This window comes from Indicator indicator, chromosome 20 (assembly GCF_027791375.1).
Source record: "Indicator indicator isolate 239-I01 chromosome 20, UM_Iind_1.1, whole genome shotgun sequence".
Lineage (NCBI taxonomy): Eukaryota > Metazoa > Chordata > Aves > Piciformes > Indicatoridae > Indicator > Indicator indicator.
Genome location: NC_072029.1, coordinates 4,494,753 through 4,513,285, shown reverse-complemented (window position 1 = coordinate 4,513,285; position 18,533 = coordinate 4,494,753). Strand labels below are relative to the sequence as shown.

The 18,533-nt window shown below is 48.7% G+C and overlaps 1 protein-coding gene across 4 annotated transcripts in view; it reads right to left on the bottom strand.

The window, feature by feature from the left end:
* Positions 1-6,895: 6,895 nt before the first annotated feature.
* Positions 6,896-18,533, bottom strand: part of CACNB2 (calcium voltage-gated channel auxiliary subunit beta 2) — a 254,932-nt gene continuing 243,294 nt past the window's right edge. For all 4 annotated transcript variants that reach the window (XM_054390122.1, XM_054390123.1, XM_054390124.1 and 1 more), the window contains 3 exons: positions 16,700-16,795; positions 13,072-13,257; positions 6,896-7,384 (listed from right to left, as the gene is read on the bottom strand). In XM_054390122.1, the coding sequence (XP_054246097.1) occupies positions 6,896-7,384; positions 13,072-13,257; positions 16,700-16,795 (771 nt within the window). The remainder of the gene's footprint in view (positions 7,385-13,071; positions 13,258-16,699; positions 16,796-18,533) is intronic.

The window sequence follows — 18,533 nt, the reverse complement described above, 5'->3', positions numbered from 1 at the left end:
AGGGGCTATAGTGGTGATGAGTAGATCAAAAGACAGGGAAGCAATGTGGAGTAGCAGCTGAAATGGTGCAAATCACCTTGCAAATAACTTAAAGAAAGCATCAATGTGAAAACTGAAATTGGGGAAGCATGACCATGAGCACTGCCTTCATACACTGCTCTCTCCAGTCTGAATGTCTCACCAGCTGTGGCTGAATTGTGCTTCCCTTCCAGAGACAGCCTCCACTGGAGCAGCCTTCTCTCAGTGCTGCTGGAATGGACAGCAGCAAGCTCTAGCTGAGTGGTTGGGCTCCATCTCCAAGGTCCAACCTCAGCACATCTATGATGCTATGAAATTGGAGGGAGGAGGCAACAACCCAAACCCAAGAGCTGCCTTCTCTGTGCCTGGTTTCCACTGCTGCTCCTCACTTCCCAGCTTTTCCAAGCCTTCTCTCAGCACTAACTGGCTGCCTGGATTGCAGTTTGCCTCTGTGCTGTCAGAACTGCTCACAACCCAGACAGTTCCCAGGTTCTGTTTCTCAGCAGGCTGCCTGTTTACTACTGTTTGCTGTCAGTGTTTTGCTACTGAGCTTTCCTGCTGTCCTTAACTAAAACCTGCCTCCTCCTGCCCTGCCAGCACTGCCTGCTGCAGCCTCTCCAAGGCCTGCCCTGGCAGGACAGCAGGGTGGCATTTCTGCCCACTGCTTGTCTGCTGTTGATAGTGAGTCCTTGCCATTAGCCACAGCACATGGGAAGAGTCAGAGTCCTTTTGTTTCACCAGGAGCAGGTGAGACACCTGATTTAGACTCTGTTCTTTAGAATCACAAACATTCTATAAATAATGAGTCCTTTTGGACTAAAAGTGATGATAACAAAAGGGATCAGCCTTCTATGTAGGCTGAACTCTAACTCAGTGCCAGTAAAAAGGCTTTTTTTTTTTTTTTTTTGCAGAACATCTACATTCTGTAAACATGAAACCAGCACATGCAGACTGGACTGAAACCTGCACAGGCACAGGAAGTAAGCAGCACAGCCTCCAGCACCAGGAGCAGAATCTGTGCAGTGCTGAGTCAGGAAGAATGAAGCCTGGCTGAAACCTTAGTGGCAGGTGTGGTGAGACTTCCCCAGGTGTGTGTGGTTTGGAATGACCAAGAAAGGTGATTTCACTGCTGTAGGAGAAGTTTCTTAGTGGGGTGAGCGTGTGTGGGGAGGGCCAAGAAAAAGTAACTGACTTGTATTTGACACCAGTGTGATTGCAGCCCAGCCTTCAGCTGCAAAAAAAATTGCCAGTCTCTGAACTTCTCCTGCCAGTCTCTGAACTTCTCCTGCCAGTCTCTATCTGCTAGGCTGCACTCACTCAGCATATCAAGGGGATGAGCCTCAGCTGTTTGCCCCAGGCTCCTCTCTCTGCTGCTATCTGGGGGGCAGGGAGGAGAGAGCCTTCTTGAGATCAAGATGCCCCAAATCATCCCTCGAGGGAGCCAGCAGCCTTCCTCTGATTACAGGCTTGGCTAAGTCAGATGGATGCCCTTTTTTTAAATCCTTTTCCAGTCTTACTGTGACTTTAACTTAGAAAGTGAAAGAACACTTTCTAATTGGCACAGTGTATTTTATTAATGCATAATAGGATTCCTTTCCTGATAGGAATGCTTTACACACTGAACCATTAAGTTTCAGTGTTTGGTGCTGAAGCACAACTTAATATATATATATTCTTATATATATATATATATATGTATATATATAAATATAATAGGAGATATTTATATATTAAACATTACAAAAGGTATTGTCATGATGATGAAAAGATGAACCCTAACAAAACAGACAGATTAGGCCTGCAGTCAGATCCTGTCTTTAAGAAAGTCTGAAAAGTAGCTTTTCTGCACTGGCAGCAAGAGTGATTAGCAACAGTGCCACATCTGAGTGTTTCTCATGGTCAGCAGAAAGCTATTGAACCAGGCAGCCCAGTGCAGGGTGAAACTAGCCCACAGCCTTCTCCTGTTGCAGTCTCATGGAGCTCACCACAGTTTAGGTCCTAAGATTTCATCTGCTGTGTAAGGGAAAGGCAATATCCTAGCAAGAAATAGGCTGCTGGTGGTGGTCAGTAAAGAGAGTACTTTGGAGTGGGTATCAAAATAAAAAGAACATTCTTTTTATGTTTAATTATTGATGGTTGGATGAGGCCTGGAGCAGTCTGGTCTGATAGGAGGTGCCCATGGCAGGGGGTTGGAAGTAGATGATCTGTAAGGTCCCTTCTAACCCAAACCCATTCTGTGATTCTATGATAGATGAGCAAAACCCAGTGCTGTACTGCTAGAATTCACTGCAGAGTAGGTGAGCAGGACAGATAAAAGTGGTAAGAATGAACAACAGGGAGAGGGAGATGAGTTAGAAGCAGCAGCCTCATCTCTATCTGAGCTCAATCTTTTTTGGGGCTGCGTAGGAACACATCTCTAGGGTGGTTAAGTTATAAAAAGAAGCTGTCTGTAAAACTATTGTAAGCTCCTCTGTAACAGTTTGTTATGTAAAAGTGGGGAAATAAATTAAGAGCCAAATGGCTAAGCAAGAAATGTGTCTGATCCAAAGCCTTCCCAACCAAAATGGCAGCCACAGATCTTACAGGTGAGGGAAGCAGCAACATTTGGGTGAAAGATGTGCAGTGAAGTGAGAAAGAGAAGGCAAGTGACACCAGAAATTCATTCTGACAAACAATGTCTCTGCTCTTCCTCTAGACTATGGAATCAAGTTGTTGTGCACCCTGCTTTGTTTTCAGGGATGGAATGGAATTCAAGCCAAACGCTTGGGGAATGGCTCTGGGAGGGCAGCTGTTAACACAAACCAAAACAGGACCTGGAGAGGCTTCAGTTACTGACTCAGGGGGTGCTTTACTTTCCTGCTTTGGGCGGACACAGATCAAAAGCAGGCAGAGAACTCACTGCACTCCAGCTAAGGGGCTGGTAATGGAGCACACTGATAGCTCTGCAGGTGTCACAGAAGGTGAAGATGACTTTGCAAACCACAGGAGCTTAAAAATGATCACTGCTGCCAAAGGCAGCAATTGTTAAGGGGCAGGGATCAGTAAACTATGGGAAATGAGTCTTTGATGGGTGGGATTTCATTTTCTTGTCCTTCTTTTATCAGAAGGGCTGTAGGTAGAGGGTTCAGAGGCTGCTCTGCAAAGAGGTTCTCCACTCACACTCACTGTGGCTTTGAGACATCATTAACTACAGCCAAATCCTTAGGAGCAACTATTTAACTGTAGACCTTAAGGAGCAGAAAACACTTCCCAAATTCTGAACTCCTGCTGCCAGACACAGAAGATGAACTCCTGAGTACTCTAGAAGAATCCTTTCATTTCTAGGCAGTCCTTTATGGTTCATTTTTAAAACACTGATCTGCTACCACTGGTGCCTTTGTGCACAAACTTTGCTTACTCATCCCTTAACAGGTCTGGAGGCTGCTCCTCTCTCCAGGCCCTCCTGGAGAATTCTGTGATGCCTGTGTGACACTAAACAGCTGATAAAGGACAGAGTCGGGCTGCTGAAGAGAACTGAGTGTATTCATTTGCAAAGACATACAAAAATAAGGCTAGTATCTGACTTACAGGTCAAGATTAAAACACACCTCATTCTTTAGAAAAATAGAGCGAGCTGGCGAGCCCTGGGCAGCACTTCACTGCTTTATCTCCTTCCCTTCTCTCTCACTGCTCCTGTACTCTTTTTTTTTTTTGTTTTTTTTTAGCTCATTCCAACAGAAATGTCAGAGGTTGGTTGGTACCACACCATACAGAAGGAGACTCTGGTGCTCACTGGGCTTTCTACCATCCCTCAGCTTCAAAGCTCCTGAAACCAGACCCAGAAAGAGGAACTGGTTAGTATCCTACTATAAAAACATTAAGCCTCTTGTGACACACTTCTGGCACTTCATGACCTTTGATATGTCCTCCAGCTGGAGTAGTTTTAAAGCTTCTTTCTGAAGTAATTCTAAAGTGCTTTTTCCAAGTAGTGCTCTGTAGGCAGGTGGTGGTGGTGGTGCACAGTATGTATAGTGCCAGCTCAGGGTACAAAAGATTTGTCACTCTTCAAACAAGAGCTGAAGGAAAATACCTTAGCAATGCTCATAAGAAGCTGCTGAGTGAGTCTGCCTCAGAAACCCTCTTAGTTTGCTGTCTGCACATCACTAGCAGCACTGTACAGAACAAGATTCCCTCATTAGCTGGCCTGGGACATGCTAAGGTATTTATATTCCATAAATCAATCCACAGCCCACACCTCAATACCAGGCCTTGGACTATGCTCTTGCTTCCCTCATCTTTCTCTCCCTACCTGGCTCCCTGTGCTGTGGTTTCCATGCTCTGAAATTCTGCCCCAAATTCCTTTACAAACACTTTAAGAAAGATGAAAAAGAAATCCTCTCTGTAGCAAAAGTTAGAAAAAAAGAAAGAAAAAAGGCATTCCAAGCATTGGAATCCACAGGTCACTTCCTAGAGGACACAGCTGTAGGGAGCAGCAGCATTTCCTGAGGCTGGCAGAGCAGCTGAAGCCAGGCTGTATGGAGCAAGCCAACCTCACTCTCTGCCCATTTACAGGGCCTCTCATGGGAGCCACAACAACAAAGGCCTTCAGTGCTGATCCCTCTGGCATCAAAAGCTACTCATCTATATCTATGATTCTATCATTCTATGATTCTATATCCAGTTAGGAATACAACAGCTCTACTTACCTATGCTTCCTTTGGCTGCAAAGTCATTTTGTGATGCTTAGAAAAACGCTGAGAATGTGACCTCTACAGAAATGCTCTTTCCCTCCTGTACCCCCCACACCTCCTGCTTGCAGCCAGATGCTGCCCTGCATTAACCACAGCAGCCAGCAGCACTGGGAGGAATGACCAGAGATCCCTGACAGCAGAGCTTCACACTCTCATGGTGGTATAAAAAATAATCCTATCAACATCAGGGAGAGGAGGAGGGAGGACAGGGTGGATTTCCAGGAGTCAAACTGGATGCTGGAAGAGGAGGGAGGTTGGAGATAACATGCACCTACCATACCTTTATCCATGTCACTAAGAATTCCAAATCGGGCAGTGCTGATATTCCCAGAACTAAAATGAACTTCCAGCTGAACTAATTCCTATCCCACTACATCCTGTGGTGTTGACAGTGAAATACTAGAAGTATTTCATGCTTAGGGTTGTTACAAAGACTCTTAAGTGATGCAGAACAGCTTCTGTGCTCGGCAAGGGCACAGGACCTGCAGTCACAGCTGGCAGTGGCTTCTACCCCCAGCTTGAGGCAGGCTGCAGGGCAGACCTGGCTCTGGTCACTCCCTTTGCTTTCAGTGCACTTCCTCTAGCAAGCTCCTCACAGAGTGTTTTTGTCACAGTCCTTTTGCCCTATGCACCCTCCAGCAGCAGAGCAGTTACGGTGAAGAAAAAGCAGTGAGCTGGCTGCAGAGTGAGGATGCAGAGGAACTGGCAAGTGGGCAGGGAAGGGGGAGTGGAAAAGTCTACAAAAATTTATTTTCCAACAAAGTAACTCTCCACAAGCTGTATAAACTTTTCTTACTAACACACAGCCTCTAAGACACAAAGATGACACATTTCCAGTGAAACACTCACAGCAACAGTTGCCTCTTTCCACTCTCCTGGAGTCTCACCCAAGAGCCAGCAGCTTTTGTGCTTTCTCAGTTCCCTGGATCAGCAAACTCCTTCACATCCCCTGACTGCCACTGGGAGTTAGAAATCCACAGACAGAACAAAGCAGCAGCCCTGCCGGGCTCCTGAGCAGCCCCTGTTGTCTGCAGCAGCTTCTCAAGGTGCACATGCAGCTCATCCACCACCCACCTGCTTTCTCTCTCACACACACACACACACCCACACCCACCCACCCTCTGCCATGCCTGCTCCCTTACCCTGACAGCAGAACAACTACTGAGCTGTGCCCACTGCCATTCTGTCACCTGGCCAGAGAAGAACCACTCAGAAAGTTCATCACCTGTACCATCAATTTCAACTGCCGAGCTGGGTCAGCAAGGGCAGCACCAGGTGGAAGAATCAGAGCCTCTACCTCAAGCCCTCACTCCTATTTATAATAAGCTTTCTGCTACAGAAGAAGTCTTTTAGGTTGAACACTGTTACAGATTCCCTAGCTGAGGTTAGTTCCAGTTGCCAGGAATTCCCAAGCAAACCTGCTGACTTGGCATTGGGACTCTAAAAACAGTGTGATCCAACTCAAGAGGGTGTCTGCAGAAATAACATTTATAAACTCTATACACAGTACACAGTACCAAGACATAGAAAATAGATTTGGACTCCATGATCCCCTGTGTGTAAGGCAAGACTGAACTCTGTCTCTGGATGTAGTCCACCAGAGGTACAAGCAACAGAGAGTGGCTCTGAAATCAAGATGCAAACTGAGGGCATACAAATGAAAAATCAGAGCAGACAAACAAACAAAAAGAAAGGTTTAGATTATTATTTTTTTCCTTTTTTTCCTTTTTTTTTTTTTTCATTTTTATGTGCTGATCCTGGCTTGCTGAATACACGGGAAGTTATTGAACATCAAATGTACCTTTGTTTTTAGAAAACACTAACGACACCTCGATGGCAACAGAGATTGTTCAAGTGGCAGCTACCGAAAGAAAAACAAAAAACAAAACAAAACAAACCCAAAAACCCAGCTTGGAAAAAACAAAACCGGCAGAGTACAAGGGCAGCAGGAGCCCCACGGCTGTACCGCACTAACCCCAAAGAGAAAAGAAGATTCTATTTCGTGCCATTGCCTGGCAAGCAACAGCGAGACAAACCAGCCTGCAGATGGACACCGCACGGGCAGCGCTGGAGGCCCCGCGGGGCACTGGGACCAGGCTCCGGCGGAACGTGGGGCCGCTCCGGGCGGGGCGGCTGCGGGGCCGCGGTCACTGCCGGATGTAGACGTCCCTGCCCCACTCGGCCGCCTCGTTGCGCCGCCGCAGGATCACCTCCCCGTCCTTGTCACAGTACTGGTCCCTGGATTTATGGCGGCTGCGCTGCTTGTTGCACTCGTTGTGGTCCTGCTCGCGGTCCCTCTCCTTGGAGCGGTGTCTCGACTCCCTGTGCCGGTGCTCCCCGCTCCCGTGCGACTCGTCCCTGTGGTTGTGATCCCGGTGGGGGTCGTGGTGCTCGCCGTGCTCGTGTGAGTAGTCCTCCTTCGGCTCCACGTAAGCCGAATCTCTGCTGTCTTGCGTTTCGGAGTCAAAAGTCTCTTGCCGGGGGAGGCCTCTGCCGGCGCCGCGGTGGTTGTGGTGCTGGCTGGAGGAGGAGCGGTGCTGCGATTTCTTGCCGGGCTCCAGCCGAGCTTCCTCCTCGACGTGCGAGCCGCCGCGCTCGGGAGCCGAGTGGTCGTTCCTCTGCTCTCCTTGAGATCCCTGCCAGCACAACCAGCAGTCAGCTCGGGTGCAGCGAGGGCACAGCTCCCAACCTGCGGCTAGGGAGCACCGCGAAACCCGCCAGGAGCAGGCACAGGACAACCACTTGGAGTCTACGCTAGGGAAGCCACCGAGAGTTCCCCCGGCCGAGCGCTCAGTATTATAATACAAACCAGCCCTGCCACCCCCCTCAGCCTGCCGGCACTGCCTTGAGTCCTGCTCCAGCTACCAGCCACGCTCCTGACACGAAGGGAGTGGGGAGAAGAAGGACAAAGGACAGGAAAAGGGATGAGCAGAAATCGGGCAGGTAGCAGCTGAAGGTTACAGCTGCTATGGGGAAGTGATTTTGGAAGGCTGAGGGGGGGGGGTTCCAACAGAGGACCAGAGGTACAAAGCCTTGGCTCCTTCAGCCTGGCTTTTTGGGTTTTTTCTGAGAGGGGGTTTGGTTTTGAAAGACAAAACTGGGCTGGAACCTGGTGTGAATGAAGTTTGTATTATAATACCAATAGTATCACTGAGCTGCTGCTGTCCTCGGCACTCATCCCAGTTCTACAGGGCACTGAAACACTCAGCTTTGCCCTCCTGATTTTAAGAGCTCCAGAGCACAGAGCATTGCCCAGGAAAGCAGGAGGAGAGTGATATTATCACCTGGAGAATGTCCTAGCACACCACTGCTATGGAAAGACTGAAAGAACATTTACCAGGTCAGAACAAACCTACTCCTCAGCAGCACTGTGCTCTGAAATCACTGCAAAACGAACAAGGGGCATTATTCAGCTCGCCTGGGGGGCACCACATCAACCTGCTGCCACCCCCAAGCCACAGCCAAAGACCTTCTAGAGGCACTGCAACATTTTAATAAATAGCTCATGGTGAAATTGAATCATTCTTTTCACGTGAGATTCATACAGTCCTGGAATGGTTTGGGTTGGAAGGGACCTTAAAGATCCTCCGGTTCCAAGCCCCTGCCATGGGCAGGGACACCTCCCACTGGCCCAGGTTGCGCCAAGGCCTCATCCAGCCTGGCCTGGAACAGCTCCAGGGAGGGATCATCCATGACCTCCCTGGGGAACCCCCCACCCCTCACTGGAAAGAATTTCTTCCAGTCTAAATCTTCCCTCCTCAGGCTTCAATGCATTCCCCTTCATCCTGTCACTACAAGCCCCTGTTAAAAGTCCTTCCCCACCTCTCCTGTAGCCCCCTTCAAGCACTGCAAGGATGCTCTAAGGTCTCCCTGGAGACTTCTCTTCTCCAGGCTGAGCAGCCCCAACTCTCTCAGCCTGTCCTCATAGCAGAGGTGTTCTAGCCCTGGACCCTCTCCAGCAGCTCCAGGTCCTTCTTGTGCTGGAGGAAGAACTGGAGGCAGTGCTGCAGGTGGGGTCTGAGCAGAGCAGAGCAGAGGGGCAGAATCCCCTCCCTGTACTGCTACTCTCCCTGCTTTGGATGCAGGACAGAATCACCTCTGCTGGCTCAGAATGAACCCAGGCTTCACCAGGCATCTGCTTGTGAGACTGCTGTGAATCTACCAAAGCTGGTCTGAAGTTTGCCCTCCTGTGTTCATCAGAGCTGTCTGATAAGAAGGACAGCCTCCAGGGCAGCTCATGGACCTGGCTTGGTGCTGTCTTCCTGCCTTGTGGAAAAGAGCTGGGGGAAGGAGGAGATCTCATCCTCCAGCCAGAGATCCTGGCAGGTGGGTTTCCTAGCAACCCAAAAGGTAACGTAACAGGAAACTGGGCACGAATGAATCTGTCAGAAACTTATAAAAAGCAACACATTCCACAGCAGCAGTTTGATCCATTTGGCAAACCCTCATTTTCTAAGAGAGCTTTTTGCTCTGTACAGTTCCCAGTGGTTAGCTGGTGTGCTCCCCGTGCTCCCAGTTTGAAGCAAACGAGCCCAAGGTAATGGACACAGCCAAACAATGGAGGAGCACACTGAGTGCATCCAGACCAACACCTGCAGCTCCAGAGTGCTGCTGGGGTTCCCTGGGCTTTGTGAGCAGGTGCACTGGCAGTAACCTTCCCTAAATAGCACAGGGACACCCAGCAGGCCATGCCTGAATCTGGATCACAGTCCAGCTTTATGGTGCACAACTGAATTAGGGCTCTGATTTGGATTAGATTCCACAGTGTAGGAATTTTGTGGCCCAGTCTTAGAAGGATTTTGGCCTCCAATCATAAAATCACAGAATTGTCAGGGTTGGAAGGGACCTCAAGGATCAGCCAGTTCCAACCCCCTGCAATAGGCAGGGACACCTCACACTACAGCAGGTTGCTCACAGCCACATCCAGCCTGGCTGCAAAAACCTCCAGGGATGAGGCTTCCACCACCTCCCTGGGAAACCTGTGCCAGTGTCTCACCACCCTCATGGGGAAGAACTTCTTCCTAACATCCAATCTGAATCTTCCCATTTCTATTTTTTTCCTATCCCTACCTGACACCCTAAAACCTCCCCACCCAGCTCTCTTGGAGTCCCCTTCAGATACTGCAAGGCCACAAGAAGGTCTCCTCAAAGCCTTCTCTTCTCCAGACTGAACAACCCCAACTCTCTCAGTCTGTCTCCAGAGCAGAGCAGCTCCAGCCCTCTGCTCATCCTCGTGGCCCTTCTCTGGACACCTTCCAGCACCTCCAGATCTTTCCTGGAACAGAGGCTCCAGAACTGGACACAGAGCTCCAGATGTGGTCTCAGCAGAGTGGAGCAGAGGGGGAGAATCCCCTCCCTGGCCCTGCTGGCCACACTTCTCTTGCTGCAGCCCAGGCTCTGCTTGGCTCTCTGGGCTGCAAGTGCTCACTGCTGGCTCCTGGTGAGCTTCTCCTCCCCCAGCACCCCCAAGGCCTTTCCTCCAGGGCTGCTCTCAAGCCAGTCCCTGTCCAGCCTGGGCTCTGAAGTTTGAGGTCAGCCCATCTAGTTTCCCATGTTGTCACTTCAAAGACCAAATGTTCTTTGAAAGAATTTTAAGCTGTTCTGAAAGAGGAAGAGAGAAGTTTGTGTCCTCCAAGTGGATTTCACTTGCTCCCTGTTTCTATCCAGTGTCCCTAGCAGCTTGCACCACATGCAGGTGAGGTTGTTCCAGTCTCCTTTTGGGAATTAGCCAACTATCTCCCTATCAGAGGAAACCTGAGAGCAGCTGTCAAGGCTGTTTGCTCCAAAGCTCTCCATCAGAGGGACAGGAGGTATACAGTCTTCACCTGCTTCATTTCAAACAGTGTCAGGAGGTCCTACGCCTTCCAGCACCTCATGCCATGGAATGCCCACAGCCAGCACCCTGCTGTACAAACACCACAGGCAGCTGGCAGCACAAACCTCTCAGTGCAGTGTACTCCTGGTGCTGACAGCCCCCAGCCCCCCAGGATGTCTCCTGGCAGAGGGGTGCTGCACTGCACCCAAGGGAGAAGGGCTCAAAGGCTCTGCAGTGTGGCTGTGACCCCTCCAGGCCAGATGGCTCCTGGTGAGGATTTTCTCTGCAGAGCTGGCCACAAGAGCAGCACAGGCACAGGGTTTAAGGGCTCCAAAGAAGGTATTAACACTATTTAGAGAACCAGTTCAGCCCCTGTGATGAGAAAAAAAACAAACCCCACTGTGCTCCAAGGCTGGGACAGGCTCAGCTGGAAATGGATGGTGAAGGAGCTGAGGCAAAAGGAACCTTCCTGTTTGCCCCGAGGGAGCCCTGGGGATTCTCATTTTTGGATTAGTAGCCCTGCCAGCAGACTGTGAAACTGCAAACACATTCCCAGTTTTAGTCCTGCAAGCTCTGTTAATAGGTACAGGAGGCAGCACAGCATTCACCACCATGCCATTACAACTTGGTGTAGCTCCTCCAGGGAGTGTGGTTAATACAATGAGTACGTGAGCTGTAAATCCACACCAAAAAGGCTCAAAAAAAAAAAAAAAAAAAAGCCTTTTAGCAAAGGAACAAACAAAGTTGATCTAGCAGGGCTGCACACAACAAGGCTCAATCTCATACTCAGAAATTCTTCCAGCTCACAGTTTTGTCAGGGTGTTTCAGCTCTGAGGACAGAAAAGAGGCAGAAATGAGCTATTGTGGACAGTTTCCTGTCCTGCAGCTGCTTTGGATGGTGAGGGGAGACAGCCTGAAACAATTTACCTTCTGGATGAACAAACCTGTCATGGCTGGGGTCTTCTAACAGGAAAGAAATCCTTTGACACCCAAAATGGCTTTGCAAGACCATAAAAACAAAAGGCACACTGGGGACATTTGAGTCTGGGGGCAGGGATTTGTTTTTCAAGTGTTTTGCATGGCTAAGGTTATGGATTCCAGCTGGCCTAGCTGATGGGCACACATGGAGCTGAGGTGGGGATGGCAGTGTAGTCAGCCACTCTTGGAGCTGGGTTTTAACCCCCACTGTGACCTCAGAACCTGGCTGGACAGGTTCACAGATTCAGAATCATAGACTGCACCAGGTTGGAAGGAACCCTCAAAGGTCATCCTGTCCAACCCCCCTGCAGTCAGCAGCCTGCCCAGGGCCACAGCAAGATCACTGAGTCCAACCATTGTTTAACTCTTCCAAGTCTACCACATCCTTCAGCATCACATCTCTGCCTTTTTAAAACAGCAATGGGGATTCCACCCCCTCCCTGGGCAGCCTGCCCCTTTCTTTGAGAACCTTCTCAGGGAAGGAGTTTCTTCCAATCTCCAACCTAACCTCCCCTGGTGAAACGTGAGGCCATTTCCTTTCATCCTGTCACTTGTTAGTAGGCAGAAGAGACCAACCCCCACCTGGCTCCAACCTCCTGTCAGGGAGTTGTAGAGAGCCAGAAGGTCTCCCCTTAGCCTTCTTCTGTCCAGACTCAACAACCCCAAGACTTCAAGGTGCCCCTCACTACTTATAATGAAGCAGCTCCTTTCAAGCCCTCATTCCATGCTGTGCAACACACACACAGAGGAGAGGAGCTCCTTATGCTGAAAATCTTAATCCAGTGACACAAACTAAAAGCTGCAGGAGGAAAGGGGGGACACAGGCAGGTCAGCCTAGAGGTGGGCACAGAGCCTGTTTTTGCCAGCAAGCTGGGCAGTGCCCTGGCTGTTCAGAACACTCTGAAGGTCCTGCTGCACACTGGTTTGTGCAGGAGTTGGGCTGGGAGGAAGCAATGGGCAATGAAGGAAAGAACAAAGGAGGCCCTGGAAGGACCAGTCTGACCTTCAGACTTCACTGCTGCAGTCAGTCACCCTCAGCCTCTGCAGCTCTACAGGCTGTGGGGACACAAAGTGCCTGGATCTGCTCTGGACATCACCCAGCTTGTCCTGCAGGGCCTGCAGGGCTGGGAGCTGCCTCTTGGCCATGGCAGTGGAGTCCATCAGCTGGGGAGATGGACATGCAGAGAACACCATGCCCAGCTTTCCTCCTCTGCCTGCCACCTCTCTAAGTATTTGTGGCTGGCACAGTGGTGTTCTGGGCACAGTAACACCTTAGGTAGTCCACTTGCCACCACCACCTGCTTCCAGTCAGGCTGGCTCAGCCCTTGGAACCCAGAGCAGCCCCAGAGTCAGCCTGCAAACACAAGGTCCTGTGAATACAGCACCAACAACTGCAACAGGCCTGCATTTGCCTTTGGTGCTGGAAGTGGGTGAGTGAATACTGAGAAAGCTCTCTGTCAACAGCAGCAGGACTCCCTCAGCAGGTTCTAGGATCAGAAGAGAAGAGAAGAGAAGGCATAAAAATGGTACCTGGAGATTAATATTTGGACCTGGGCTAATAGGAAGAGTGGCTGTGGCAAGTGTGCGAGTGAGGAGCTGGTTGGGAGGGTTGCTGCTAGGTGGATGTGTGGCCTTCCAGTAGGCTTCCAGGTAGTCAGCAAGGTGCTCACAAGCATCTTCCAGCTGGTTCTCATCCAGAATCACATCAAACATTTCCTGGTAAAGGAAAGGTTTCAGTGAGAATAATCACCACTGCTGGGCACACTTGGCAGGCAGCAGAGTGGACCTCAGCTCCCAAAACCCAAACCCCCTTCCTGCTGCTTGTGTGGAGATATTTCACCCTGGTTTTAAAAATGCAATTGAGACAGAAACCAGACATGATAGAATCATAGAATCACAGAATGGGTTGGGTTGGAAGGGACCTTAAGGATCACCCAGTTCCAACCCTCTGCCATGGGCAGGGACACCTCCCACCAGCCCAGGTTGCTCAAGGCCTCATCCAGCCTGGCCTTGAACACCTCCAGGGAGAAGTCATCCACAACTTCCCTGGGCAACCTGTTCAGTGTCTCACCACCCTCAGTGTGAAGAATTTCTTCCTAAATTTGCCTTCTTCCAGCTCAAAACCATTGCCCCTTGTCCTGTCACTAGCAAGCTGAAGTAAGTCCTCCTGACTTCCACTTAATCAGCAGTGCATGAAGTCACTGAAGGTAAGAAACAACCTGAACAAATCTTAAATACCCGGAAAGAAAGGTTAAACATTGATGTTCTTAGCTGCTGGGACCAATCAGAATGGCAAGGAAAGGCCTTCCCCAATCCACAATAACTAAGAGAAAAGCCAAACAGAGACCAGTAACACCAGTAAGGATCACCAGTAACATGGAGCACTGCACAAATGTGAAGAGATTAGTCAGACAGCTTAGTTTTAGGCAGCTAAGGTTAGGAGGTGAGTTTCCTCCATTCCTTTCCTGGTCAGGGAGTCTGAAGGCAGCTCTGAGAGCCTATATAGGTCTAGCAATCCTCACTGACTTCTTGGGGACCTCAGGAGGCTAATCTCAACTGAGACACTCTAACTTAGGAGAAAGGCTGATAAAACATTGCCCTCACTCAGCTCTGGAACAATGGCAAATCCCCAGATCTGCCCCTGAACTCAACCTTCATCTTCCCTTCTCTTCCCCATCCTCAGCTGACTGTGCAGGCAGTACTGTTTGCCATGTTCCAAACAGCTGGGGTCTCATCATCTCCAGTTCTCAGGTGGAAATGGAGACAAATTGCTTCAGTGCACATCAAGAGAAGAACTGCAGAGCTCTCAGCTGGGCAGTACCCCAAATGAACACCAAGCAGTGATGAGCTGTGGTGACAAAATGAACACCAAGCTCTTTGCCAAAATGAACACCAAGCAGTGATGAGCTGTGGTGACACATCATAGAACCACAGCATGATCTGGGTTGGAAGGAACCTCCAAAGCTCATCCAGTCCAACCCCCCTGCACTCAGCAGGGACATCCTCCACTAGAGCAGGTTGCCCAGAGCCCTGTCCAGCCTCACCTTGAATATCTCCAGGGATGGAGCCTCAACCACCTCCCTGGGCAACCTGTTCCAGTGTTCCACCAGCCTCATGGTACTGAACTTGTTCCTAACATCCAATCTCAATCTGCTCTGCTCTGGTTTGAGAAGTTTGTCCCACGGGAGCTACCCAAAGCTCTGCCTCACCCTGAACTGCCAGAGCTAAAGCACAGTCACGAGTGCTCGAGCAGTAAGTCATTGTTAGCTCAGTAAGCACAACAGAACAGGCTGCCCAGGGAGGTGGTGGAAGCCTCATCCCTGGAGGTTTTTCAGGCCAGGCTGGATGTGGCTGTGAGCAACCTGCTGTAGTGTGAGGTGTCCCTGGCCATGGCAGAGGGGTTGGAACTGGATGATCCTTGAGGTCCCTTCAACCATGACAATTCTGTGATTCTGTGATTCTATGATTCTGTGATTCTATGGTTCTATGATTCTGTGATTCTATGATTCTATGGTTCTGTGATTCTGTGATTCTATGATTCTATGACTCTGTGATTCTGTGATTCTATGATTCTATGGTTCTGTGATTCTATGATTCTATGATTCTGTGATTCTATGATTCTATGGTTCTGTGATTCTATGATTCTGTGATTCTATGATTCTATGATTCTATGGTTCTGTGATTCTATGATTCTATGGTTCTGTGATTCTATGATTCTACAACTCTGTGACTGTGATTCTATGATTCTATGGTTCTGTGATTCTATGATTCTATGGTTCTGTGATTCTATGGTTCTATGGTTCTATGGTTCTATGATTCTATGGTTCTGTGATTCTATGATTCTATGATTCTATGATTCTATGATTCTGTGATTCTATGATTCTATGGTTCTGTGATTCTGTGATTCTATGATTCTATGACTCTGTGATTCTGTGATTCTATGATTCTATGGTTCTGTGATTCTATGATTCTATGATTCTGTGATTCTATGATTCTATGGTTCTGTGATTCTATGATTCTGTGATTCTATGATTCTATGATTCTATGATTCTGTGATTCTATGATTCTATGGTTCTGTGATTCTATGATTCTATGATTCTGTGATTCTATGATTCTATGGTTCTGTGATTCTATGATTCTATGGTTCTGTGATTCTATGATTCTGTGATTCTATGATTCTATGATTCTATGATTCTATGGTTCTGTGATTCTATGATTCTATGGTTCTGTGATTCTATGATTCTATGGTTCTGTGATTCTATGATTCTGTGATTCTATGATTCTATGATTCTATGATTCTATGGTTCTGTGATTCTATGGTTCTATGATTCTATGGTTCTATGATTCTATGGTTCTATGATTCTATGGTTCTATGGTTCTATGGTTCTATGGTTCTATGGTTCTGTGATTCTATGGTTCTGTGATTCTATGATTCTATGGTTCTATGATTCTATGATTCTATGGTTCTATGATTCTATGGTTCTATGATTCTATGGTTCTATGGTTCTATGATTCTATGGTTCTGTGATTCTGTGGTTCTATGATTCTATGGTTCTATGATTCTATGGTTCTATGGTTCTATGATTCTATGGTTCTATGATTCTATGGTTCTATGATTCTATGATTCTATGGTTCTGTGATTCTATGATTCTATGGTTCTATGATTCTATGGTTCTATGGTTCTATGATTCTATGGTTCTATGATTCTATGGTTCTATGGTTCTATGGTTCTATGATTCTATGGTTCTGTGATTCTGTGGTTCTATGATTCTATGGTTCTATGATTCTATGGTTCTATGGTTCTGTGATTCTATGATTCTATGGTTCTATGATTCTATGGTTCTATGGTTCTATGGTTCTATGATTCTATGATTCTATGGTTCTATGGTTCTATGATTCTATGGTTCTGTGATTCTGTGGTTCTATGATTCTATGATTTACGATTCTATCAAGCCAGGCTCAGTCTGTCCCAGTGCTGCTTCTCCAGCACTGCTTATGACAAGGCCTGGGCTTCCCTGAATGCTCCTGCAGAGCCCAGAGACCTCAGGGGGTGTTCTGCAGGGCCAGGAGTGGCCAAGATCTCCAGCAGCTTGTGTAGTGACCCTGCTGCTTGAGAAGAAGGGCAGCTGCCAGGGAGGAGACAGAGCAGGGGACTCACGGGCGGGCACTGTGCCAGCTTGTCGGCGGCCACCATCTGCACGTTGAGGTGTTTGGCTTGGGATTTCCCTCGAGACTTTATCAACCTCTGTAAAACCTGTGGGGAAAAAAGAGAGGGAAAGTGAGCAGCTTTGGCCTTAATCACAGAACCAGGGAATTGTTTGGGTTGGAAAAGCCCTCTGAGATCATCCAGTCCAACCATCAGCCCAACACCACCATGGCCACTAAACCACAGCCCCAAGTGCCATGGCCACAGCTTTCTTAAACACCTTCAGGGTTGTTGGCTCCATCACCTCCCTGGGCAGCCTGTTCCAATCCCTGACCACTCCTGCAGCAAGGAAACTGTTCCTAATCTCCAAACTAAAGCTCCCCTGGCACAATTTCAGGCCATTTGCTCTCATCCTAGCACCTGATACCAGAGAGAAGAGACCAACCCCAACCTGGCTCCAACCTCTTTTCATGGAGTTGTAAAGAGCAATGAGGTCTCCTCTCAGCCTCCTCTTCTCCAGACTAAGCACCCCCAGTTCCCTCAGCTGCTCCTCCTCAGCCCTGTTCTCCATACCCTTCATCAGCCTCATTGCCCTTCTCAGGACCTGCTCCAACTCCCCAATGTCCTTCTTGCACTGAGGGACCCAAAACTGAACTCAGGATTCATGGTGTGGCCTCACCCGTGCCCAAGTACAGGGCATGATCACTTCCCTGCTCCTGCTGGCCATACCATTGCTGATCCAGGCAGGATGCTGGTGGCCTTCTTGGCCACCTGGGCACATTCTGGCTCATATTCAGCTGCTGTCAAACACACCCTGAGGTCCTTTTCTGCCAGGCAGCTTTCCAGACACTGCCCCAAGCTTGGGGTCCCTGGGGTTGCTGTGACCCAATTGCAGGACCCAACTCAGGGCTTTGTTAGACCTCATACAGCTGCCCTTGGCCCATGGATCCAGCATGGCCACATCTGGATCTGTCCCTCCAGATCTGCTCTTTCTACTAAAGGCTGAGGCAAAGAAGGCACTGAGCACCTCAGCCTTCTCCTCCTCCTTTGTCACTCCCACATGCATCACAGGAAATACACATCTGGTTAAGTCTGGCTACTAAAATCACAGCAGGAAAGTGCAGCCTTATTTCCCCCTCAACTATCTTGCTTTTGAAGAAAAGATATAGAAGAAACCCCCTACATGATATTTTGGTTTGGATGTAGCATTTTGTTTGAGCAGACATTACAATGCAGGTTCAGGGACCTCCAGAGGTATCACAGAATCACAGAAATGTTCAGGTTGGAAAAGCCCCTCAGGATCACCAAGTCCAATCACTGGCCCTACTCTACAAGGTTCACCTCTAAACCATAGCCCCAAGCACCAAACCACCTTTAAGCACATCCAGGGCTGGTGACTCCACCACCTCCCTGGGCAGAACATTCCAATGTCTGACCACTCTTGATGGGAAAAAACGTTTCCTACTGTCCAGTCTAAACCCCTCCTGTCACAGCTTGAGGCCACTCCCTCTTGTCTGTCACTAATTACCTGTGAGAAGAGACCAGCACTTAAAAGGCCTGCATTTCCAACTGCCCATTGGAGCAGACCCAATTCTTCCTTCACTGGCTTCAGGAGCATTTCCCATACTGTTTACATCCACAAGAAGCCAATTTTCATCTACTTCCCAATATCTCCTTTCTTGTTAGGAGCACTAAAAAGCTCCCCTCCTATTTCTTTGTGCTGCTTCTGGCTTAAAATGCTTTCCTCAATTCTTTTCCTCTAGATTCCTTCTTCTCTTCCAAATGCCTCTTCATGAAGTCTCTGCAGGTTTTTTTTCAGAGAGTACAGTACCAGGAGATGCTAAAG